The sequence below is a fragment of the Coturnix japonica genome, chromosome 27 (assembly GCF_001577835.2).
Source record: "Coturnix japonica isolate 7356 chromosome 27, Coturnix japonica 2.1, whole genome shotgun sequence".
Taxonomy (NCBI): Eukaryota; Metazoa; Chordata; class Aves; order Galliformes; family Phasianidae; genus Coturnix; species Coturnix japonica.
In genome coordinates this window covers 3,843,466-3,867,294 of record NC_029542.1, presented here as the reverse complement: position 1 = coordinate 3,867,294, position 23,829 = coordinate 3,843,466, and the positions used below count along the sequence as shown (strand labels likewise).

At 49.5% G+C, this 23,829-nt stretch overlaps 2 protein-coding genes across 7 annotated transcripts in view; one reads left to right on the top strand and one right to left on the bottom strand.

Moving 5' to 3' along the window:
- Nucleotides 1-207: 207 nt before the first annotated feature.
- CDK12 (cyclin dependent kinase 12) lies at nucleotides 208-21,319 on the bottom strand. 6 transcript variants are annotated; one of them, XM_015885831.1, is made up of 14 exons: nucleotides 19,776-21,319; nucleotides 14,997-15,881; nucleotides 12,390-12,566; nucleotides 11,537-11,676; nucleotides 10,768-10,938; nucleotides 10,355-10,544; nucleotides 9,498-9,554; nucleotides 9,310-9,411; nucleotides 8,279-8,356; nucleotides 7,692-7,808; nucleotides 6,938-7,069; nucleotides 5,944-6,158; nucleotides 3,898-4,347; nucleotides 208-1,873 (listed from the first exon to the last, which is right to left on the bottom strand). In XM_015885831.1, exons 1-14 carry the CDS (start codon nucleotides 20,819-20,821, stop codon nucleotides 1,194-1,196), a joined length of 4,440 nt encoding a protein of 1,479 aa, XP_015741317.1. In that variant the 5' UTR covers nucleotides 20,822-21,319; the 3' UTR covers nucleotides 208-1,193. The 6 variants fall into 6 exon arrangements, with proteins under 6 accessions (XP_015741317.1, XP_015741319.1, XP_015741318.1 ...); XM_015885833.1 differs by having other exon boundaries at nucleotides 208-1,846; XM_015885832.1 differs by having other exon boundaries at nucleotides 3,898-4,344.
- Nucleotides 21,320-21,577: 258 nt separating this feature from the next.
- The window catches only part of MED1 (mediator complex subunit 1), an 11,192-nt gene continuing 8,940 nt past the window's right edge, over nucleotides 21,578-23,829 (top strand). Inside the window, exons 1-4 of the mRNA XM_015885858.2 lie at nucleotides 21,578-21,782; nucleotides 22,640-22,746; nucleotides 23,206-23,284; nucleotides 23,669-23,723. Of these exons, the coding sequence (XP_015741344.1) occupies nucleotides 21,755-21,782; nucleotides 22,640-22,746; nucleotides 23,206-23,284; nucleotides 23,669-23,723 (269 nt within the window). The 5' untranslated portion in view covers nucleotides 21,578-21,754. The remainder of the gene's footprint in view (nucleotides 21,783-22,639; nucleotides 22,747-23,205; nucleotides 23,285-23,668; nucleotides 23,724-23,829) is intronic.

The window sequence follows — 23,829 nt, the reverse complement described above, 5'->3', positions numbered from 1 at the left end:
GAACCCCCCCTCCCCTCAACGCCCCCCTCCTGCACATCAGGCATCAACCGGCCATAGAACCAAAGGGAAACTCAATGGGGAGAACCTGAACCCCCCCCCAAACCTGAGCCTGGCAGCATCGCCCAGGTCCTGCAGCCCCATGGACTCCCATCTGTTCAGCACTTCAGAACACTGTCAGCTCAAATTAAATGAACAACTCTATGTTTGCCATAGGAGGGGGGGGGGAAGAGGAGGACCAACTAAAGCACATCAAGATGTACCTTTGTTTTATTGTCTCATTGAGGTGGACAACGAGGAGGACTGCGGTCGGTGCTTCCTCCATCACAACCCAACCAGAGGAGCTCATAGGAACGCCAGGCCCTGGGGATGAGCTGATGGGAAGCAGGAGCCGCCACGATCTCGGGCAGGACCCCACCGGAATTGTTCCATTTCTCATCTTTTTGGTCATTATTTTCTTCCAATATTTAATGAATTCCTGTTTTGGAAGGGAGGCGTTGAACATAAAAACCAAACCAAAAGGTGAAATGGGGGGAAGGGGGTTGGATAACAAACCAAGCAACCAATACCAGGAAACAGCTCCCACTGCAACCCCACGACAGGAGAGAAACCCAAAGAGACCCTTCACAACACCAGCATCCTCCAGCTGCAGAGCCATGGGGGGGGGGACACACATATAGCCCCCCCTGAGCATCCCAAGCTGTGGGTCCCTGCATCATCCACAGCTTCCATTCCATTCCTTATTCCATTCCTTTTGTCTTTTTGTTTCCATTAAAGTAGGGGGGGGTTTAAACACAAAAACCATTTTGCTTCGGGATGATGCCAGCCCTCAGCCCTACCTGAACCCTGCCCAGCTCCTCCCTGTGCAATGCACCGCAGCCTCAGCTCGCCTCGTTGCTTTATTTCCTCCTTTTCCCCCCACCCCGAGGCGGGTTTGTTCCATTCATCCCATTTCACACAGCTCCCCCCCCCCCCGAACCATCTGCTGGCTCAGGGCACGAAGCTGAGCTCCGTTTTATTGTCGCTAACCAAGCACAGAGCTCTGGCCGCACTGCAAAGAAGGCATCGGGCGCCGGGCGAGCGAGGGATGCAACACAGAGCTTTGCTGCAGCAGCTGAGCACGGCCGAGACCCGGCCAACATCACGGCGCTACGGTCAGAAGCAAAAGGAGGGAGCTGATGGGCAGAGGATGAGCATCAATAAGGAACCCCCCGGCCCCGGCCCCCACGTGAGGGCACCCGGCCCGGCCCGCGATACGTCTTCCCATAGGGCGCAGCCTGGGCCGGGGTCCCCCAGCTGTGCCCGGTTCCTGCCCCACTGGAGGCGGCCGTCCCCGCACCCAGCTCGCCGTAGGTTTGGATTTTGGCCTCCGGGTGAACCAGCGTGTTGTTGCTCCCTTCTGTTTTGCTGAAGGATTGACCGACCGAATGCAGCGCCACGGGGACTCTGGTGAAGCGAAGGTCCTGGTCCCCTGGGAACTGGACAGAGCCCATGCCCTGGTAACTGCTCGTCTCCCCGAGGTGGCTCACGGAGCCCAAGAAGGTCCTGCTTTTCCCCACACTTTGGGCAGAGGGTTCCAGCAGAGTCTGGCCAGAGTTCAGCTCCTCGGTCCCGAATCCCCCATCAGAGCCCTCAGTGCTGTAAGTCCTGGACGAGTGGGACTTGCCGTAGTCAGCAGAGCGGGCTGCTTGGTGCTCGGCGTGGCTCAGAGATTCCTCTTGCTGGGAAAAGAGCTGCAGCAGAGCAGCTGTCACGGCCGGGTTCAGCTCCGGGGCTGCGCTGGAGAGATCGGCTTCGGAGAGAGGAGGCGGCGGTGGTGGAGGTCCGGGGGGCTCTGGGGGTCTCTTCTCTGGTGGGAGAACGCGAGGAGGACATGCTGTGGAAGGGTTACTCCTTTTAAACAACATCTTAACAACCACGCGCTAGCAGATAGCAATACATTCCTACCCAGTAAAACCAAAAGCAAACAGCCCTACAGAGACCAACCGCTCTCCAGGAAGCATTTGGGAAAGGCAAAGCAAAAAGAGGCGGAGAATCCTAAAAGCTGCCATGCGGTGTGAAATCACTGCTCACGTTCATTAATGTTCTTCCCCGCTCTCACCCCGGTCCCCCCCACGCTCCCAAGCACTCAGCAACAGCTGTCCTAACACATGGGCACCCGCAGAGGGAATTCCTGCTCCTGGATCAAAGGCTAACGGGGAGGCAGCCAGATGCAGAGCTGCACGGAGCAGTGTTCCTGGAAAGCAAAGGGACCCCAATGCTGCGCTGCCTGGCACCGACTGCGTGCCACCGTGTGCCCTATGGGAGGGTGGAAGGCAAGAAGCAGCCCTGACCCCCAGTGCCAGCTGCTGTCTGCAGCCCTGAGGAGCTCTCAGCCCCTTTTGCTCATGGGGACTTTGCTGGTTTCACCTTGTTAAGTACAGTCCAAAAACCTCAGCCCACAACTACCTGCAGCCCTGCAACACCTGGGTCAGCCTCCCCCTCCCATTCACCCTCCCCAAAGCAGACCTGAAGCAACAAGAATTCCTATTTCTAGAGGATTCCTCCTATCTGGACAAGAGCATCCCTCGCAGGGCAGCCCCGCCAGCTCACAAAGCAGCTTGGTGCAAAAAGCTGAGAGCAGCATTTCCCTGCTGGGGCAGCACCGTGGCCAGGGGTGACACCTCGTGCACCAAACCCTGCTCACAAAACCAGCCCTGACCCACAGAGCGACACCACTGCGCTGCTTTGGTCTCACCCACCAACAAAAGCATCGGCCACGGGGCAATAAGGTGATGACTGGCAATGACGTGGAGAGGCCACCAACACCTTGCTCGAATCAGATCCTCAAATCATGGGCAAAAGTGGTTATTAAAAAGGTCAAACTTTATTGTGAAAACCAGTAGTCTTCCAGGACCACCCCTCCACCCGTATCCATCAGTCCACTTTAAAACTAGATCCAGAAAACAATCTTCAGGTAATTTTAAAGCTAAGCTGATCTGGGGGACAGCGCAGCATCGAAAATAATTATAAACAGAGAACAAGGTAATTCCATTGAATCTGCTCTACAGTCACCTAATTATATTCCAGTACTAGGGCAAAAAAAAAAAGGTAAAAGAAGGATAAAAAAAAAAGCACAATCACAACTGGCTCGTGGTGGGCGGGTGAGTTGAAGGCACGAGAACACAGCACGTTCAGCTACATTGCAGAGTTGTGTATCGGGCCAAAAGAGGCTCCCTGGAGAGTCTGAGACATGACTCAGGAGGCGCTTCTACTATTTGGTGAGGTCGTCACAGGATGTTGCTAATAATTCGAGAAATCAACAAGAAAACAACAACAACAAAAAAAAAAAGACATGGAGATATTTACACTCACCTCTGGGAATGGGATCCATCAGCTCGCTGCTTCTTTGGGCAGGTCTTTAAGCATGGCTCTAACTTGCTCAATAACAGCCTCAGCTTTCAAAGCTGCACAACTTGAGCGCTCACAGCTCAACCCTATGCAAAGTGAACCTGGGGAGCTGGGTGCCCATGTGCCACCATCCCTCCCTCAAAGGGCTCTACAGTATTTTGCTTCTCACATTCTTTACTACTTTTCTTTTGTTTAAACTCCGTTGAGCAGGAAGGTAACGGGGGAAAAAATATTTGGGACCAGTAAAACAGGGAAACCTGCATAAGTGCACTGTGCAAGAAGCCTACCTGGGTGTGTAAACCCTGGCCACGTTCTGACACCCAGCGCTTCCTTCCTCCCATCCTCACCCCATGGCCCACTTTCACCAGCCTCCCCCCACCCCAACACAGCTCTCAGGTGCCTCAGCTCCTCCTGGTCACAGCTGAACCACAGGCACTCATATGGCAGCTTGAGTTTTTCAATCAGATGAATGGCATCCGAGATGCACAAGCAGTGCTGACGGTTATTTACCTGTGCTTTCCTCCTGATGCATTGTAGGGGTTTTTCTCAGCCCCCGCTGCTCGCTGCTCTTCTCCCCATTGCTCTCCTCCAGGGTTAGGACAGGCTCCTGGCTCTTCATCAGCTGACTGAGCAGAACGGCCAGCACGTTCTGCATGTCTCCCTGAGCACCAGCTGCTTCTGGAGTCACCTGCTCCTCTGGTGGCTGGGCCTCCGTGGGTGGCTCTTCTATGGCTTCCTCTGCTGCTGCTGCCTGAGACTCCTGCTGCTGAGTTGTGGCTTCTGTCAGAGCGTTGATGGACTGGTTGAGAGCCTCCAGCTGTTGCTGCATCTCTGGGTTAGAATGTACATTTAACAGCTGGGCCATCTGTGGGACACTCAGATCAGTCTGGCTCTGCAGCAAGTTCAGTAAAACAGCTAGCTCACTCTGATTCAGCTGCTGGGTGATTTCTCCAAGGCCTGCTGGAAACATGAAAAACATCACAGAAAGGTCAGAGAACGCTGCGTCTGACCAGTTTGTAATCATGACACTGTACACAACAGCAAAACCCTCTTCTCCGTGGGCCTGGGGAAGGCATGCAGGCTGCAGTAGGATTCCAAGACAGTTTTTGCTCAGCTTTCCACCATCAGCTTTGCCCCCCTCCAGCCTGCGATCAGATCTGAACAGCACTGCAGCAGCACCCCGTGGTACTGCTCACACACTGCACTCACCCAAGGCTACAGTTCAGTACTGCTCTGCTAGCAGCAGAGGGAGGCTTTGTCACTGCCCCCCCAATCCACCACCAACAGAACCACACACAGCTGCTCGTTCAGAACAGCACAGCTGAACCAAACCTTCCCCTAACTGTGGGCACCCCAAGGATCACACTGCTGAGATGCAGTGAGGGCAGCAGGCTCAGGGATGTGACTGAAAGCCTTTAGCTCATCTCGCAGTAATCAAAGCAGCACCTCCCCCTTCCTGCACTAGAAAGCACGTTCCCAGTACAGAACCTGTTTGGGATGGAAGAAGGGTGTGTTCCACCAGTGCAGCAAATAAAATAGGTCATGCAGAAGCAGCTCCTCTCTGAAAGCTGGCCTGGGATCAGAAGGTTCCATCCTGACCTTCAAGCAGCCAGGTCAGCCTAGAATACAATCTTTACACGATGTCACCTCCCCTTTGCACCATGCCGGACCAGAGCCTCCTTGTGTGACAAGGGTGTGTGACCCTTCACATTGACCCTGCAAGTCAGTCTCCTTAGCAAGCAGGGTGCACAGGTTTGGTTTTAGAAGCTTCAAATTAAGCCCCCCTTACTGGTAGGCAACTAATACTGTTCCTGTGTCTGTTAATCCAACCAGAGCCTTTTGTCCATCTGCCATGTTTCACTGAACACATGGATTGCGCATTCCCTGGAGCAAGAACTGTCTTCTTTGCTACTTGTCTGCAGAACATTTGACACAAAGGAATCTTCAGCCCTATCTGGTATTGTGCAAGGCTTCCAGAGAACAATCAGCACGGTCTGGAGAGCTTTGGACATCTCCACATTCCCAAGAATCATAATATCTCCCTTCCAACTATTTTTGGGACACCAGAATGTTGAATGTGGTTTTGGCAGCAGCGCATAAGCAAGTCCTTATGACCAACTGATGTCTTCAGTAAGCAACAATGTGCATTAACATCCATTCTTGCCCATCAGTCACTAATCTTTTTTCCTCATCTTAATGTATTTCATCAATAGGATCAAATTTCAGCTCATTTGCACATTGTTTAGATGGCTGTTCCCACCAGCCTGTTACCTATTACCTCCCTGGTCAAAGAGACTCAGAGATTCCTTGAATTATTCTCTAAGAAAGCATGCATGTGAACCAGTAACAACTTCTGAAGACCAGGCAGAGTGCTCTGCAGCCAACAAAAAAAGGTCAGAACAGAAAGATTCTGGAGTGCCCTTCCTGCAGAAGTAGAGGTCAAAGAATCAGACTGCCTTGAAAGAGGGACATGAGCATCCCACACCCACTACAGACTGGAGACAGCATGAAGGGAACATCAAGAGGAGCCTTTTGCAGGCCAGACAAGTCACTGACCTACTGCATCTCCAGCACCAGCCTCTGTTTTGAGCTGGGCAGGCTGTGGGTGCACAGGACTGCTGTTGTTTTTGACAGTGTCTGTGCTTGTAACAGAGGTAGTTTCTTTCCGAGAAACTTTTGATAATGGTGGCTCTTCCACTGCAATCCCACTCTGCCGCTGCCGTCGTCGTTTCTTGCTCCACAGCTCGTGGCAATCCTGCCAGTGGGGAAGGCTGAAAGAGAACAAGACTTGGCAGGTAAAAAACACAGCATCAAAAACAGATATGAAGACAGCTGAAAATTACTACTGCTGTATGAGAAGTGCAGTTGTTCCAGCTATAATACTAAGCCCAGAAGGAAGGGGTGAATGCTAGAATGCAAGGGGAGGCAGCCCAATTGCACATGAACCATGTAATCTGCAATGGAGTCTCACTCCTGAATGGACTGGGTTTGCTACCATACACCTCCTCCCACCCCCAATCAAACACACACTCAGCTTTGAGAGTATGGTGGCTTGGAGAAAGCAGCTGCTTTTAATAACCCTGAAGGAAATGGGAATCTCAAAGCTACTGCTATTCTTGCATGCAAATAAGCTATAGCAGAGTTTTATAGCCTGACTGAGGTGGGAGAAAAGAGCTGCCAGCAGTGGCTCTTGAGCAACATTGCACTCTTCTAGCCAATTAACAAGCAGATTCATCAACAAGGCCGTCCCATCCTCCATGGCACAGAGGACAGGGATTTGCTGCATGCTATTCCCATACCTTCCAACAGTTCTGGAGCACCTTACAAGCATTAAGCTGAGCTTTATAAAAACCAGGCAAAACAACAAAATAACAAACAGCAGCACAAGAGCAATTTGCTGAGCCATCTGACCAAACCAGGGGCTGAGTCAAGAATCAAGTCCAGAAATCATAACTTAATTCCAACCAGGAAGGCAAAACCAAACCAGTGGGTCCTTCCTGAAGTTCATTAGCAGAGCCCACTGCAGTGAATGATGCCAGCTGGAACTTACTCTGGAGGTGCCATTTTGCTGAGGTCAACATCCCTAAGGAAGTCACTCTGCAGGGCCTGCTCTGCTGTGCAGCGCTTGCCAGGGTCCAGCGTCAGCATGTGGTCCAGCAGGTCGAGAGCAGATGAAGGAATGCTGTGTAGAGAGTGGAAAATATGGCTGAGCTAAGGGATTGTTCTGAACGGAGCAGCAACAGCCTTTATGAGAGCCACCTCATGCTCAAGAGCAATAAGTTTGGACTGCACAAATATCTAAGTGATGCACAGCCCAAAGACATCACCAGAACAAGCAACAGATATGCAATATTTTTAGTCTAATTTTCCCTCATTTACAAAGAGCAACTTTGCTACGAATCCCACAAGATAATCACACAATTACAGCCTCCCCCCAGAGAGCACATCTCTGAAGAGAGACAGCCTCAGCACCATGAGAATGCCATACTGTCAAGTGCACTCTCCAGGTGCAGACTGACAAGGCCAGGCCCTCACTAGGAGTATCCCATGTGTGCAGGGAATCCCTCCAGAAGGCACCTCAGACAGATGAGACAGTTCTAATGCACAGGGAGTCCACTCCAGCCTTCCACAAATGGAAAAAAAATCCCTCATGGTGAGAGCTGCCTGAGGCCAGAAGGTAAGGATGGGAAGCACTGCTTCATTCTGCCAGGCAGGCTACAGCCAAAGGACAGATCTGTCACACAATGCAGCAGAAGGCCGTAACCCCCACACAGCTGCTCGTGGTCTCTGCTATGGAAACTCACAAGGAGAACTCCTCACGCAGGCGCCTTCGGTATTGCTTCTTCGGTTTCATAGTGTTGAAGTAGGGCAACTTGATGACATCGGGCCACACTGCTGGACAGGGGCTCCCACAGAGCCGGCTGAGAACAAGAACAGCAGGGTATGATCAGAAGGTGAAACAGAGAGAAGAGTCACACTGGCTCAAGAGAAGACATTTCCTTTCTAAGCAATCTGGAGTACCAATAGCCTTGGGTCTGGGCACACTTATAGTAAGGGTCAGATAAACCTCAGGTTAAAAAGGAAGAGAAAAAACCGTCGCCTGAGCTTACAAGCTATCCATCAAAGTGAATTTTCAGTGCAAGACATAATTTAAAGTCACAATTTCTGCATTGAACTAGCTACAGATTCTACTGAAGGTGCATGCATTAGCAGCCACACACTTGGGTGACAGGCACAGACACCTAGATGCCCACCTATTCAGTTACAGTCGTTTACTGATCCTATTTTGCAGGCAGATTAGAGAAAGAGGGCTTTTATAATACAGCAACTATGTGCATGAGCAGTTACTGCAGCACCTCTTTCTCATAGGCATGCATGTGCAATGCTTTACCTGATTAATTCAAGCTGAGCCAGTTCCAGATTGGCTTGAAAAATAGGCTTCTTTGTAAACAGTTCCCCGAGGATACAGCTGGAAAGAGGAAAAGCAAGAGGTCACGACAGAAAACCCTTGGGATGATCGTTTGAACACTGCAGTGTTTCTGTTCGGAAGCAGATCTGTCCAGGGAGAGTTATTTGCATCAGGGCTTGTAGTTGAGAAGTGACAAACTAACCTATGTGTACAGTCACCAGTTCTACGCAGCTGGGAAATAACACCAGTCTGGTTAACGTGTCACAGGCTTCCCACTTTAACTCTTTGCAGGGAAAGTAGGATGTGTTAATACCACGGGAAGAAAAACAGGCAGGCATCTCATTTTCTTCCAGATTCAGCCCACTTATCTTTCCAACTTTACTGTCAAAATTTGGGGGATATCTGCTGGCCCAAATATCCTCAGCTGTCAGCAGTGTGCTGCTGGTCATTGCCAAGCACAGCATACAGCCTTGCACACACACATTTGTGCAGCTGTAAGGGAAAGAGAATGAGACAGGGGACAGCTCTGACTCAGCCAGTCCTTAACATCTACCCTCAGGCCTTCTGGCAGGAATGACAAGCAGTGCCAAAGATAGCTGCAGACTGATACAGACACCTGTCTGCTGGAGCTGGGCTAACCCCACTCATTTGGCACGGGACGCTGAATAGCAACTGGACTTCACAGCCAAAACTTCCAGCAGTAATTGGGAGGGCCTGACTTTCACGTCTTTGTTGTCTGTGTACGAAGCCCTAGTAGAGGTTTGTCACCCTTCCTGATCTAAATGGCACGTTGGTAGCAAAGGTCAGCTGATTCTGTTTTTAAAGAGGAAGAACAGATACTTTTATCTTCTCTTTTAAACTGACTTTCAGTATGGGAATACCCTTAAAATGTTTACTTGGAACAGATACAGCTTCAGAGATAAGCACAAGTCAAAAGCTACCTCCCTTTGCCACCACTATATGCATGAGGTTACCAGCCCTGCCACAACAGAAGATGAAAGCCAGACACTTACCCACAGCTCCACACATCTATGGCTGGCGTGTAACGCTCCTCACCTAGCAGCAATTCTGGAGGTCGATACCATAATGTAATGACTTTATTTGTGTATGGACGGCTGGAAGGGAACATCCACATGTAAATTGGCATCAAGAGCCACGAAACCCCCACAAAGAGTAATCACTAATTCCCTCCACATCTCACCTCTCCTCCGAGCTGTAGAGTCGGGCAAGTCCAAAATCTGCGAGTTTGATTTGCCCACTGAAAGACAAAAACAGTCACTGGTTTAAACTGCAGCTGGGCTCACATTCTGCAGGCAGTAAAAGGTAAGGAAACCCCTCAGTGCAACAGAAAGGCCTAAAGAGCAGCAGTGACTTTTGGCTACATCAGATTCTACGCAGTGCTTCAAAGAAACTAAATGTGATACTTCAGTCTCCTTTCTATCACAGTCATCCCAACAGACCAGAGAAACCTTTTCAGAGGGATAACCAGACAGGTGGATGCAATTATACGCAGCATTATTCCCACAACCTCTCCTTAGGGTTATCCAGGCAGCATCTTGATCATTAACAGAAATTAGTGATTGTAAAGCACTCTGTGATGAAGCACATTTCTGCCAAACACTGCTATCTAAATAAGAGAGAACTCACAGAGATCTGCTGCTTTCGACCTTAACCCTCAATGGTTTCCAATAAACAGAATTTTTGCCAAAATGCCATGGAAATGAAGGGCACAAAGAGACCCATTTAATTTAAGCTAACACAAAAGCTAGCAGAGTCTCATGTGGACAGACCAGTGAGCTCCATAGAAGGCAGTTAGGGCTGCTCACCCTTTGTGTCAGGAGCTGTGGTCCCAGCCAATGGCAGCACCCAGGAAACCCACCACTTAATTATCTGTCACACCACTGGTGGAAACACACAAGATTGTGTTTCTGTGCTGTATGGACAGTTCTTATTACTGAGCATAACTCCAAGTGAAGACAGCAAGTGGGTACTTTCAGCAGAACCCAGAGGCAGCACAAGGGAGAGAGCCAGGAGAGAACTCCATCCCTGCCAGGTTACCTGTTGTTCAATAAGATGTTGGAGCACTTAATATCCCGATGAAGGAAATTCTTTTTGTGACAGTAATCCAGACCTTCCATTAACTGTTTCATGAAAGACTTGATATGGTCCTCTGAGAAATGTACCAAGCCAGATTCTAGCAGCCCCATTAGGTCGTGGTCCATGTACTCAAATACAAGGTAAAAGGCACCTGGAATGATACAGGAAAAAATAATTAAGATGAGAAAAGAGAGATCAAGGAAAAAGAGGAATTAAAGCATATTCAGAAGCCAAATGTGCTGGAACCACACATTAAGGAGGAACACAACAAATCTACACACACACACACACAAGGATTCTTAGTTTTACATCCACAAACAAATGGGGTTCCATCACCATTTTGGCCAATTGAAATCACACCCTGCAGCAAATACCTTTGTCCTTTTTGAAATCCAGTGCATCTTGTTTGTCCGTGACGATTTCCTTCATGTTCACAACACTACGATGGATCAGCTGCCGAAGGATTTTGATCTCACGGATGGCTGTGATGGGGAAGCCCTCCTTCTCATTGTCCAGCCGCACCTTCTTGAGAGCTACCAATTCACCTGCCAGGACAAACCAGTGTCAGAGCTTGTACATACATCGCTGCCAACAACTCTGAGGGTTCCCAGCAGGAAGTAACTATGGACACAGTCAACAGCCATTAAGAAACAAAAGAGTTGCTTCAGTTACCGCTCAACTATTTTGTGTTACCACCATGCCAGCAACTCGAGACAGGTGACACCAGAGCTCCTCCTAATTTGCTTCAGTGGAAAAATCTGACAGGTGAACTGAAATCACCCCAGACGCAGCTCCAGCCCTTTTTACAAGCTCTGCTACAATAAAACTCAAGCAGAGCACATTTAAACAGCAGGGCCTCAGTTGGCACCTGTGGCTGCGGCCAAGCTGTGCACACTGGGTACACAGTTTCACAAGCACAGAGGGCAGCTGGATGCTCAGTTAACGTCAGAACCTCCATTCTTTTACCCCTTTTGAAAGCCACTACGTAAATATCCATTCAAGCACTGGAGCCATGTCAGGTTCTACAGGTATTCATCATTCCCTGGCAGCACCATCAACACTGGAGTGTTTTATGCAGACCCATAGTAATGAGGTCTTGGAGGAAGGGAGGGGTGTCAACCTGAAGCCACGTGGCACATTTACCTGTGTCCTTGTCCTTTGCTTTGTACACCTGCCCATACGTCCCTTCTCCAATAATCCCAATGATATCAAACTTGTCCACACAACGCTTCCCCCAGTCGCTTTCTGTCTGTCTCCTTTCCCCATACCGAGGACAACAGATTCTGAAAGAAGAGGAGGAGACTGTTAGACACCCATGGAATTGGCTGTTACACACCCATGCGCCCCACCTCACCCACAACCCCTCAACCTGATGTTTTTAGGCAGTATCCTAAAAAACAAATGCACCATTTGCCCTCACACCCATGCAGGTAACTGCACAGATTGCTACAATGACCTCATTATGTGCCTTGATTCTGAGTAAGAATATTCTGTATTCTACTATTGTGAACAACCTCCTCCTACAGGCACCAAGAGCTTTATGTAGGGATACTCATCAGGAAGTTTCTTTGGTGTAGAGGCTACAGCCAGATCAAAAGACTGAGACAGCTTCCAGGGTAGATGTGGCTGAGTATTAGAACATGACACACTCCACCTGTCTCTACCATTGGAAGGATCAGGGACAACAGTCTGCCACAGCTTCAATACTCAGCCTGAACTGCCACCTCCATTGGGTGCATTAAATTCACCATCCTTTCTTACCAGAAAGGTGTGCTGTTCATTCTAAAACAGATGGCAAAGCAGCTCTCGGCTGTGAGTGGTCCCAATACAAAACCACCCACAAGAAATAAGATTATGTACAAAAACAGGACTATCAACTTCATTTTTGTGGACCACAGCACTACCTCAAAGCTTTAGAAACCCAGACTGACAGCAGCGTGAAGAAACAGAAAACCCAATAACTTGGAAAAAGCTGAATAAAGGGAGTCAGCCTTACTTTGGTCTCTTTTTGAAGGGTTGCTGAGGTGGTGTGGCTGCCTTTGGTTCCGGGGAGTCAGGAGGAGATGGATCCCCTCCAGGGAGCTCTGGAGGGAGCGGGAGGTCCGTGAGTAAGTGTCGTGGTCTCTGCTCTCTATCTTTCTTCACAGGTTTTGGAGGAAGAATCTCTTTTGGACTAAACCCCGAAAAGTCGATACAATACAGAAATCAGACTTCAGAGGTAACAAAGCAAACAAAATCCTACGGTAGGACAAAAGCTCTCTATTTGAGAGCATAAACTTAGGAAAATTAGCATAGCAAAGTGTAACATTAGAAAACAGTCTTACATTTTACAGTAATCAGGCAGGAAAGCGTTACATTTGAATTTGAACACACAAACCACCATAACTAAACCTCCCTGAAAGTCACTTCTTAGCAAGGACTGAAACAGAGCTTTAACTTGTGCGTATTACTGAAAGATCAGAATTATTTTTCCCTAATTAAATTATGGAGGGCAGAGAAGCTCAGTTTAGACTGGCAGGAGTCTCAACAGCAGAGACTCAATTCACTCTCATGTTTGCTTGCAGCAGGAAGGATTCCTATATGTAAATCCCAGCAATACAAACAATTCCAGGGCTTGTTTCCTGGGCAGCCAGCAGGAGGTTTGCTGTGTGTTACCATCTAATGCTCATCAGCACTGAGACCTCCACGTAAATAAGAGCTGGAAGCAGGTCGTACTTCTGATTTTCCAAACAGACACTGCCAAATTTACCTGCAAACCTCTTGTGAAATATAGTTAAGATGCAAGCACAATAAAGCAAGATATTGTCCAGGCACTGAGCTCTGACATCTGAGGAAGAATGGGGAGTAATCTTATCCTGCTGCTGCTGAAGTCACTGCTTGTTTGCAGAGCTAAACAAGGCACACTCACTCACTCACACCTCTGGAGGAAAACCATTTGCTTCTGATACTATATAATATCATATAGCACATGCTGGACTTGAGCCCTTTGACTGTGACCAAAAAGAAAAGCTGCAGTCTGTCCCCAATGCACATCAAATACAAACTTACCCTGAGGATTTCCCTGGGAAGTGCTGATGTGCTGGTGGGGCTGTGGCACTGACACCCACACTTGCTGGGGTTCCCTTCTCCCCCTCTGACCAACACCCAGCACATCCTCATAGACACACTGCTATCATTTAGCACTTTACAGCTTCTTGGTTATCTCCTATTAGCTGGTCACTATAGTTTTAATTACTGCCAGAACATTTGGACTTCTCACCAGGATTTCTTTCAAGTGAGGAAGCCAAACAGACACTTGAGAGCTGCCCAAGCATAAGGATGATAAACACGAATGCCAACAGCCTGACACAGACACAGTCTCCTGTCTTCCATGCTCCAGAATACCAGGAACACAATCAGGCTGTATTGTTAACTATGTTTGCACTGTGAAGGCAGCCAGGTGTTCCCAAGAAACCTATGCAAGCAAATGGATTCTTCATTGCAACATCAAACAAGCACATACTACACTGATACCACTTGGTTCAAAATGGGGCTGCTTCCTCCTGCTGCCATGCTTGCTGCAAGTGGGAGCAACCCATGGCACACCCCACAGCTGCTGGGGAGCCCATCCTTTAGATGGGGAAAGAATGGGAAAGGATTCCCATCCTTCTATAGGGAAAAGGTCACTGCATCCACTCAGTGTGTTCAACAGCCAGTGCTACACCAATCAATTAAAAAAGCAGAGCAAGTTTCTTCAGGCAAGTTCATAGCAGAAGCTACAGCCAGCCAAAATCCAGAGCAGCAAGATATACAATTACAGGACAAGATTAAGTCTGCACGTTCTGATTAGAACTGATAGGAGAAAGGGTTTCCTTCCACTTCAAGCTCACACTGCAATGCCACTACACATGCAGGATGCAGTAGAGATAGAGGGCACAACTGCATGTAAGAGAGGGACAGGCATCAGTTACAGCTGCAAACACAACAGCCACAACTTAATGCCTGCTCTTCTCTTGAGATCAGCTCTTGGACACACATACACACACATTTTTAGACAAGTAAGTTGAAGCTGGTGCAGTTTTACTCCTCCGTTTTCAAACAAACAATACCTACTTCTTAATGTTTAATAAAATACTCATTGCTTAAGTAATCAAAGCTTAAGCTGAACCAATGCCTTTTGTTCTTTAACATGTGGGCATGGCCTGCACACTCCATCAATTTGGACCAGAAATAGCTCTAAACCACATTCCTGTGCTGGAATTGTTAAGGTCTTTTTCAGTTACTTAAGTACAGGTTTGGGTAAATTAAATAGAAGAGCATTTTGTGCAAATGGCTGCAACACAAAGGGGTCCTTAACTTGGGATCCTCCATTACCATGATAAATTAAGAGCATTAAGAGCAGCCAACCCTCCCTTCCTCAGTGAGAAAGCACAGAACTACCCACACAGGATGATAGAGGTCTCCACAAAGAGCTGATAAGCCAAAGCCAGGAGTGGCCATGCAATAGGACAGTCTTCAAAGCACTCTGCAGGACAAGCCAGCAACCACCAAACCAACCACCAGAACCTGCCTGCTTGTGACTCTGTGCCTGTAAACACAGACAGGACCCTCTGTGTGACCTTACCTATCCAAGTCATCTTCCCCAACTAAAATAGGGGGGAGCGGAAGCGGAGGCAACGTTGATGTTTTCAGGTGTGGGATAGCAGCCGTCACAGATGCTTGTGTTTTTGTAGAGACCTGGACAGAGGACTGGGAGTTCACCTGAGAGGATAAAGTAGACGTCCTTGGGTGGGAAGATGATGACAAAGATGTTGGGACTGAAGGAGGGACCTGAACGGGAGTCTGTTGGGATGGAGGCAAAGGTGGAACAGCAGGTGATGGAGGCAGAGGTGGCAGCGGTGGAGTCGGAGGCGGCGGCGTGGTGGTGGGCAGAGGTGGAGGAGGTGATTTGATGGAGGGCAGAGGGGGTGGAATCTCCTTCTCTGCTGTGTCTGTCTCCTTTGGAGATCGAAGGTCCTCTGTCACTGCTACAGGCTTCAAGTCTTTTGTTCCCGGCTGTTTCGAATCTCTAACTGGAACAGGATGTTTCCTTTCCGAGTTCTCCTCTGCCTTGGTTTTTGTTGTCTCTGCAGGTGCTTTAGTCTCTGCATTCGAACACAGTAAATTAACTAATTCCGTATCTGAAGATGACTTTTCAGATCTAACAGTTTTGATGACCTTTTTAGATTCCGTTCCAGACTCCTTAAGTTCAGCTAAGCTGTTCTCCTTCTTTGACAGGAAAATAGGGGAGCCCTTTGCCTCCTTCCCATCCACCTTCGCTGCCGCCGCTGCTGCTGCTGCTCGTTCCTTTTTCTTCCTGCTGAGCTCTGCCCCCAGACTGGAGTTCAGAGGCAGCCTGGTGGGTGATATACTGGAATGGCGACTGCGAGACCCAGACCTCTGCTTTTTGCTGTGAGATGATGAGTGCCTCGAATATCCTGGGCTTCGGCTTCGGGACTTCACAGACTTCCTGCGAGCAAAAGAAGAGAAATGAAACACAAATACCTCTCAATCTCTGAGCTGCTCCCCAACATCAGCAGCTCTCTGTGAAACACCACAGACCCCATTGATGGTCAGCTGCATTCAGTCGGGCATCAAACCTACCAGGAGAGAATAAAGACAGCAGAACCAGACTGCTGAGCAGTGTGAGCTCCAGGTCAGCATCCACCTACCCCTATAGCCACACCAGTAAGGCAGAGGTTGGAAGACAGTCCAGGAGCTGCACACACCAAACAGAAGAGTTCAGTTGAGATTAGGAGCTGGCAGTTTACAAATCTTCCATAGTCATTAGGTACAGCTTTAGGGGAAACAAAAGATAAAATATGGCTGCCCCCACGGGAACGGCGCCTCAGGAAACGTCTCGCTTCAAGTTCATTCTTCCCCTGGTTCTTTTACCATCATCAGAACTTACATTTGCATATTGTGATTCAGGAAGGAAAGAAAACAACACTAAAAAAAGGACTTTTAATTCTGTTGGGGGATGTTCAGAGGGTCTCAGTCTTCAACTCCAACACAGGGGGTCTACATTGGTATATAGTGGGGGCTGATGGAGGAACAGCATTGAAACCACAACGGAAATGGAAACTGGTAGTTCCAGTGCATGCCCTCTGTTACCATAAGACAGGGCTGTCTGTTCTGCTTAGGGAGGAAACAGGGTTGTGTTAGCTGACAAGTGAGAGAAGAGTTTCTCTTACAGTACTCAGAGCATCTGATCAAAAACAACCCAAATCACTGTGGTCACAGAACAGCCCCTGCTGTAGGCAGTCCTTGCTCTGTGGTGCTGCCTCAGGATCATGGCTTTTTCCAAGGTTCCTGCTTGATGAATTGACTGTCCCAGGCACAGCTTGCTGCCTGGACAGCAGTTCACCAGTGAAGTTGCCAGGAGCTCCACTGTGCCCAGAGACATTTGCAGGCTAAGGAAGACACCCCTAATGGATCCTATAAGGATGTAGCTTGCTACAACCACAAACGGTTTGGGGATTAGTATTCCCTATAGCAGTTCTTTGGATTTAAGACTCACCAATGCTCACCTTCCTGTGCCTCCCACCCCTACCAGTTACACCAACTGAACTGCTTTGCAGGGCCACGTTCTGAAACAGACAGCACAGCAAGTCAATTTCTGCATCAGCACTGGACATCAGAGACACAAGAAACTAACTGTGATGACCATGAATTAACACAAAGCTGTCAATGATGAAGAATCCTCTAGAAATCTGACATGCACATGGACACTTGGCTGCTACTCTTAGATCACAACCCACCTTCAACAAGCTGAATGACTCCAGAACTTTTTCTTCTAGTTTTAGCTGCAATAGCAAGGAGGAACGGCAAACCACATCTGTTATTTTCCCCGCTGACCAAATCATCCCTATTTTCTCCTAAATTGAAAGCAAGTTGTTTTGCATAGCCATTTGAAATGCAAACGCTCTGTCTTCTCTCCAACCAGCACAGCACTTTGATTCAGTTTCCTAACACTGTAGATTGGACATGGAGATTAAAGAAAACACAGAACGCGCTAAGACAAACTAAAACAGCTCGTATTTTCAGCCAGCAGAAATAATGCAGTGCCCCAGAAAAGCCTGTGTTACCTCCTTTGAAGGACTTAGGCCACAGTCAGGTGTTCAATACATGAGTGTGCCAGTTCCAGATGCTCCCCTACCAAACCACTCCTGCCCCTCCATAGGGAGGGTGGTCAGCACCAGCTGCTCAGAGCACTCAGCTGCCTCTATCCACTCTCATCTACAGCAGCCAACCAAAGCCAAGCTCAGAGGTGCTGGGGTTGGAGCTCAGCTGATGTCTGCCTCCAGGTGAGCTCCTGAGCAGCCTTGGAGGGGTGGCAGCAGGCAGCTGGGAGCAGCTGTGACTTCCTGCACAGACATCTGACCATAAACTTACACCAACTGCTTGAGCACACAGGTTGTGAGCTCAACGAAGCACAACCAACGCATGAATTACAACTCACAATTCACCCAACATATGGAAAACACATTCAATTCCCTCTGTCCTTTTAATATGATTCACTTCAGAAGGGTATTTTCTGAAGGTGCAACACATCAGTTTTCATCCTGCTTCATAAGGATGCAACACACAAAGAACTATCATCACACACAGAGCTATCAGCTCAGGAAAGGGAGAAGAGCAGCAGGCTACCAATTGAAGTCACAGACCCAAAGAACTCAATACAAGCCAAGCGTAAACACTAAGCAACCTTTGGAATCTGCTTTGGTTGGGGGTTCCAAGCATTTCATCAGCGAATCAGAGATACCCTGGAAAGGTTTCTTGTATGAGTATGCGAGTACAGAGGAGCAGCACAGAGTGCTTCAAAGTTGTTCCCATAATTAAGATCAGGAATAGATAAGAGCTTGATTTCTCAAGACAGATGCAACCAGCCATTTACTGAAAGAGCAAGCTTCATGTTGGAAGTACAACAGAGCAGCCTGGGGACAGAACCTCTCATACACACTTTAGTTGCCAGGTGGGTTTCCTCCTGCATGGGACTAAAGGTGGACATTAAACAGATGCCATAACACACAACCATACCATGAAGTATAACTGTTGGTTTTACTCTTCCAAAAGCATTAGCAAAGAGTCTCCAAGAGCTGTGCAACCATACAGCAGAAAGGATAGAGGGGAGGGTAAAGAGATGTCAAGGACTATCCCTCATTACCTCAGAGATTTAAGAGAGGGCCAGGATAACTTCTGCTTCCAAATATCACAGGAGAAGAGGTAGATTTTACTTAACAGCTTCCAGGAAGCTGAAAACAGTGCATCTCTCACAGTGAGGACAGAGGCTGTAACTCAACTGCCCCATGGACAACAAAATACCTCAAGGGAAAAGCTTTAAGAGTAAAGGCTCAACTCAAGAAACCCCCAAGGAATAGAGACCTGCTGCTCACAAGCACATCCTGGAGCAGCCTCCTTCCACACAGCTCATATTTGGAGCAGAGGATGCAGCACAGTGCAGAGCAGTTCTATAGTTATTACATTCCAGGTCGCATCTTAATTGCCATGGAGCTACAACCAAAGCTCCGCAGCACCCATGGTGACAACAGGAAACTCACTTAACAGAATCCAAAGCTAGAAAGAAAAAACATTAGACCACATATTTGTGTATGTAACAGGAAGATTAATGAGCATCTGAAATAAAACAGAGTCAACACAGCCTTCAAATAATAGTTTCCTTCTGTAACAAGATTACTATCTAAAGAAAGACAAAATGTAGATGATTTCTACCTGTTTTTTCCAGAATGCCCCAATTTCAGAAGGGAAAGTAGTAACTCTAGTACTGAGAAAGGAAAAGTTTAAGCTGAAAAGATGGAGTTTACATGCGCTCATCTAATTCAGGGAGAGAGGAAAGAAAAAAAGTCAGTTCAGAAAGAGCAAAACACACAGAATACAAACAAACCTCCTAAAGAGTGAGATCAGATTTCCACACGCAGCAAACAGATAAGGGGTTCCAGCAGAGGTGAACACATTCCTCCCATTGAGCTGCACAGCACTGAGGAGCATCCGGGCCCTGTGCTGCACAGAGCTCCCCCCCTGCCAGGGGGCCACCTCCAGAGGTGAGTGTAACTCAATCCCCGGGGCTCGCTCTGTCCCTGGCCACTGCTGGGAGCCAACATGGATGCTGCTCAGTGCCAGCCAGGAGGTGTTTCCTCAAGGCTGAGCACCACTGCAGGAAACAGCAACGAACCTGACCCAGAGTGATTACACACCGTGCTGCCAAATCATGGCACTGCTCCAGAGCAGGCCCAATCCAGATGCAGAATAGGGTTAACACCCAGCCACCCCAATGCATCCTTTCCCCCCCCCCAGTCCCTCCCCCAGTCCCCAAGAGGAAGAAGTCACAGTGGAGAGCACACACCTGGCTATGGGGCTTCGGCTCACGGAACGCTTGGCAGCAAAAGGGCTGCTGGAGCGCCTTCGGCTGTAGGGACTCGGTGAGCGCCCGCTGTACGATCCACTCCCCCTCTCATAGCTCGACGAGCGCCTCCTATTATAGGGGCTTATGGACCTCTGCCTCCGGCTGTAGGGACTGGGAGACCGTGTGTTGGACTGGTAGGCCACGGGTTCCTTGTAGGGTGGGCTGATGGACTGCCGGCGTGACGAGCCGCCGGGGCTCTTCCTATAGGGATCGTAGGTACTGGACGTATGAGAGCGGGGCGGGCTGAGGTCATACTCCTGGACGTAGGAAGCTCCAGAAGGGCTGTCATCCAATTTTGGGCTGTCCAACCATTTTCTATGGGGACTTCTAGATTTCCGTTTCGGACTGTCAATGGTTTTATAACTTTTGGGAGCATCCCTTTTCCGATGGCTTTTACTTCGCTCTTTGTGGCTGGACTTGAGCTCCCGATCCTTCCTGGACTTTTCCTTGTGCGCTTTGGCTGAGCGGGATTCCTTGTTGCTGCTCTTTGAGGACGGGGCCTTCGGGTGCTCCTCGCTTTCAAGCAGTCTCTTAGAGGACCCCGATACCCTGTCCTTGGTAGACCCGGACCTGCTGGAGGCCTCCAGGCTCTTTTCCAACTTCCTCTCTTTCTCTGCCTGTTTGCTCTTCATCAGCTCACGGATACGTTTGTGCTGGTGGTGTCGATGTTTCTGCGTCCTTTCGCTCCTATCCGCTTTCCTCTCCTCATTCTCCCTCCTGTCCAACTTAAGGGCCAAATCATCCGAGAACGTATCCGAATCCGAACTGATATCATCGTATTCCACCAACGGTTTGATCACAGCTCCCAGAGGCGCCGCCGTCTCTTGGGCGGCCAACGGTGACTCCTTGGAGTGCCGGGATTTATGCCTCTTATGCCTTGAAGCCACCCGGTGCCTCTCCTTGCTATTGGAGCTGCCCGATGAGTGCAGCGAGGTCCCCCCGCCGCCCCCATCCTTCTTCCCCCCATGTCTCTCTTGGTTTGGCATTCCTCCTCCTCCACTGTGCTGGGACAGGGGGAGGCGGGGGCGCTCCTCCAAATCCTCCTCGACTTTCCAACTCCCTCAGCCTCCCTCTATTCGAACCATTCACCGCCCCCCGGCACCTCCTGCTGCATGGGGAGCGGGACGGAGAGAGCGAGGAGGAAGGGAACAACGGGGAGAGGGAGAATGGGAAAGGAACGGAACCGGGAGCGGCGGGGAAGGACACCGGGCCTCAGCGCCTCATCCGAGGGGCCCAGGCCCGGAGGGCAGCGCCGCCGCGGGGGGAGCCCCGGGAAGGCGGGAGCTGGGCCCACGATCCCTCCCGGTCCCGTTGTGTCCGGTTCCCTCCCGCCCTGTCCCAACCCTCAGTACCGGGTTCCCACCGTGCGGCCCCGTTCGGTCCCCGCCGCCCCGGCCCGGCCCAGCGCCCCCCGCTCACTTCCCAAAGCGAAACGGCTCCTCGGCCCAAGGGGGGCACCCGCCAAGTCTCGCGAGATAACTGCTGCTTCTCGCGAGACTCGGCCTGAGCCCTCCCCCCGCGAGATTTCAAGCGCTGAGAATTGGGAAGGCGGAAGGGAGTGCGCGCGCGCGCACCGTCTTCTCGCGAGGTCTGAGAACGAACTTTACTCCGTCCCGGGGAGCGCACGAAGCCCCGCCCCTTCCGCCCGCTCAGCACCAATCAGCATCCAGGGGGCGGGGCTTGAGCGCAACGCCCCGCCCCCTAATCACTCCCCCTTCTCACCATGACTCCCTACCTCTCGCGAGACTCAGAAGTTCTCGCGAGAAGCGGGAGCCGCGGCCGGAGGGATGGCGGCGGGCGCCGCCGTGTGAGGCCGGAGCGGAGCGGCCCGGCCGCGGTTTATCCCCATCCCTTCCCGTTTATCGACGTGATACCGGCCCTGTGGCTCCGCCGCGGGCCGCCCCTCCCCTCCCTGAGGCATGAAGGCGGTGCCGGGAGGCGCTGAGGGTGAGTGCGGCCTAGCGGGGCTGCGCTGTGTGGAGGCGGAGGGAAGGCCCGGCCTCCTCGGGATGGGGGGGGTTCCACAGCTCGAGGGACGGCGGTTGGGCCTGCAGGGAACGGCGGAGCCCGGCCGTGGGGTCCCAGTGGGTCTCTATGGGGTCTCTATGGGTCCCTATGGGTCCCTATGGGTCCCTATGGGGTCTCTATGGGTCCCTATGGGTCTCTATGGGTCCCTATGGGTCTCTATGGGATCTCTATGGGTCCCTATGGGTCTCTATGGGGTCTCTATGTGTCCCTATGGGTCCATACTCACCATGTGTGGGTCGTCGGGTCCCCTCCCCACTTTGGGTCTCTATGGATCCCTATGGGTCCCAGTGGGTTTCTATGGGTCTGAATGGGCTTCAATGGGGTCCCCATGGGTCTCAATGGGTCTCAAAGCTGGGCATTAAGCAGCTCCAGAGCGGGGCTGTGGTGGATGGAAATAAAGGCTGATGGGCTCCTGTGGTAGCGAACCGTTCGGTTGTTTGTTCTGCTTTGATTTGATGGGGTTGGCATTAAGTCCATGACATCTGTGTGTATCAGTTTATAAACCCTTCTGATTCTATAGGCCTTGTAGGGTCATGTTCTATGGCAGTTATGTTGCCATAGACTTGTGTTGGAGCCAGAAATACCTGGTATCAGGGAGATGCCTTCCATAACAATGTAACTTAATAAAGTGCTACAATGAGTTTTAGAGCCCCACAATGTATAGATTGGATTCAGCACACATTTATAAAGGCTGAGTGTGTCCCGGCTTGGAAGGGCTGTGCAATCAGCTCACGTTCTCTTTTGTTTCTATGTTTTCATTCCGCTTTGTCTGACAGAGGCAGAGAAGCTGAATAAGATGAGTGCTCTCTTAGAAAGACTTCATGCAAAGTACAACCAAAACAGACCTTGGACTGAAACCATGAAGCTGGTCCGTCAAGTCATGGTGAGAAGTGCTGGGGTTTCCTTTACAGTGATGCTCAACACTCAGTGTTATCTCAGTCAGATGCAGCTTTGAAATACCTTGGTGAGGGTAGAAAGGAGTGGGAGGCAGGGAAGAGCATCATCAAAAGCTGCTGTATGTGTTGTGGTGTTAAAGTTAATCTCTCTTTGTTTCTCTTGCTCCTCTCATATAACTCGTAGCTTATGCTATTTAAGAAGTTGTTGCAGTCTGATCTTTCACAAGAGCAAGCTTAATAATCAATTCCAGACCTGCCTGTTTTACCCACTGCAAATATGGATATGATTCTGGTACAGGAATCGCAATGAGGGTGTAATTTGGGGATGAAATCCAATCTGCCTTTAATTACCTGAATAAACCTCACTCGACTGAATGAAAATTGCAGTAATTTTCCTCTCATGGAGTGAAACTTTAAAACGACTGTTTTTCTTCTTTCTGACGTAGGAAAAACGACTTGTGATGAACTCTGGGGGGCACCAACATCTGGTGAGCTGTTTGGAGACCTTGCAAAAAGCATTAAAAGGTTGGTACGTGCTGTGCCTGCACTCAGGAAATGCTTAACAGTGATATACTATGGAAATACTCTGTATTAGAGGAACCTGCGAGGTTATTGCTTGCAAAGCTCAGTGTGCTCGTGGTGCTTATAGAAGCATGCTTATTTCTTGTGAGTCATTATCAGCCAAAATTGCCTGTGTTGCTTTTATTCTTATTGCCCATACATGGATTCCACTTGTGGATGAAAATCCACACTGAGAATGTTTGTTTTTCTCTATGCAAAACGATTCTTGTTTTTTGAGTATGGAGTGGGTGTGAGTAAGTAGTTGGGATTGCTTTTAATGCTGATACATCATTACTGGAAAGATGTTCAGTCGTATCACTAAGGCTTATTTTTGCTTTCTTTGTCTAGTGTCTTCTCTGCCTGCCATGACAGATCGCCTGGAGTCCATAGCCAGACAAAATGGGTACATCTTCTCCTTTGTTTCACAGCAGTTTTGTATCTCCTACTTATCTGTATACATCATAATTTTGCTGCTGGTTTGACTGTTTCTTGTGTGTATCTCTTAGTAA

Bases quoted from the DNA above. Each gene is read 5' to 3' on its own strand.
- CDK12 (XM_015885831.1), bottom strand. From the start codon at position 20,821: ATGCCAAACCAAGAGAGACATGGGGGGAAGAAGGATGGGGGCGGCGGG. The intron at 11,677-12,389 runs GTAAGGCTGACT...CTCTTCTTTCAG, and splicing joins CCCTTCAAAAAGAGACCAAA to AATCTGTTGTCCTCGGTATG. The intron at 9,555-10,354 runs GTAACCTGGCAG...TTTGTCTTTCAG, and splicing joins AACATCTTATTGAACAACAG to TGGGCAAATCAAACTCGCAG.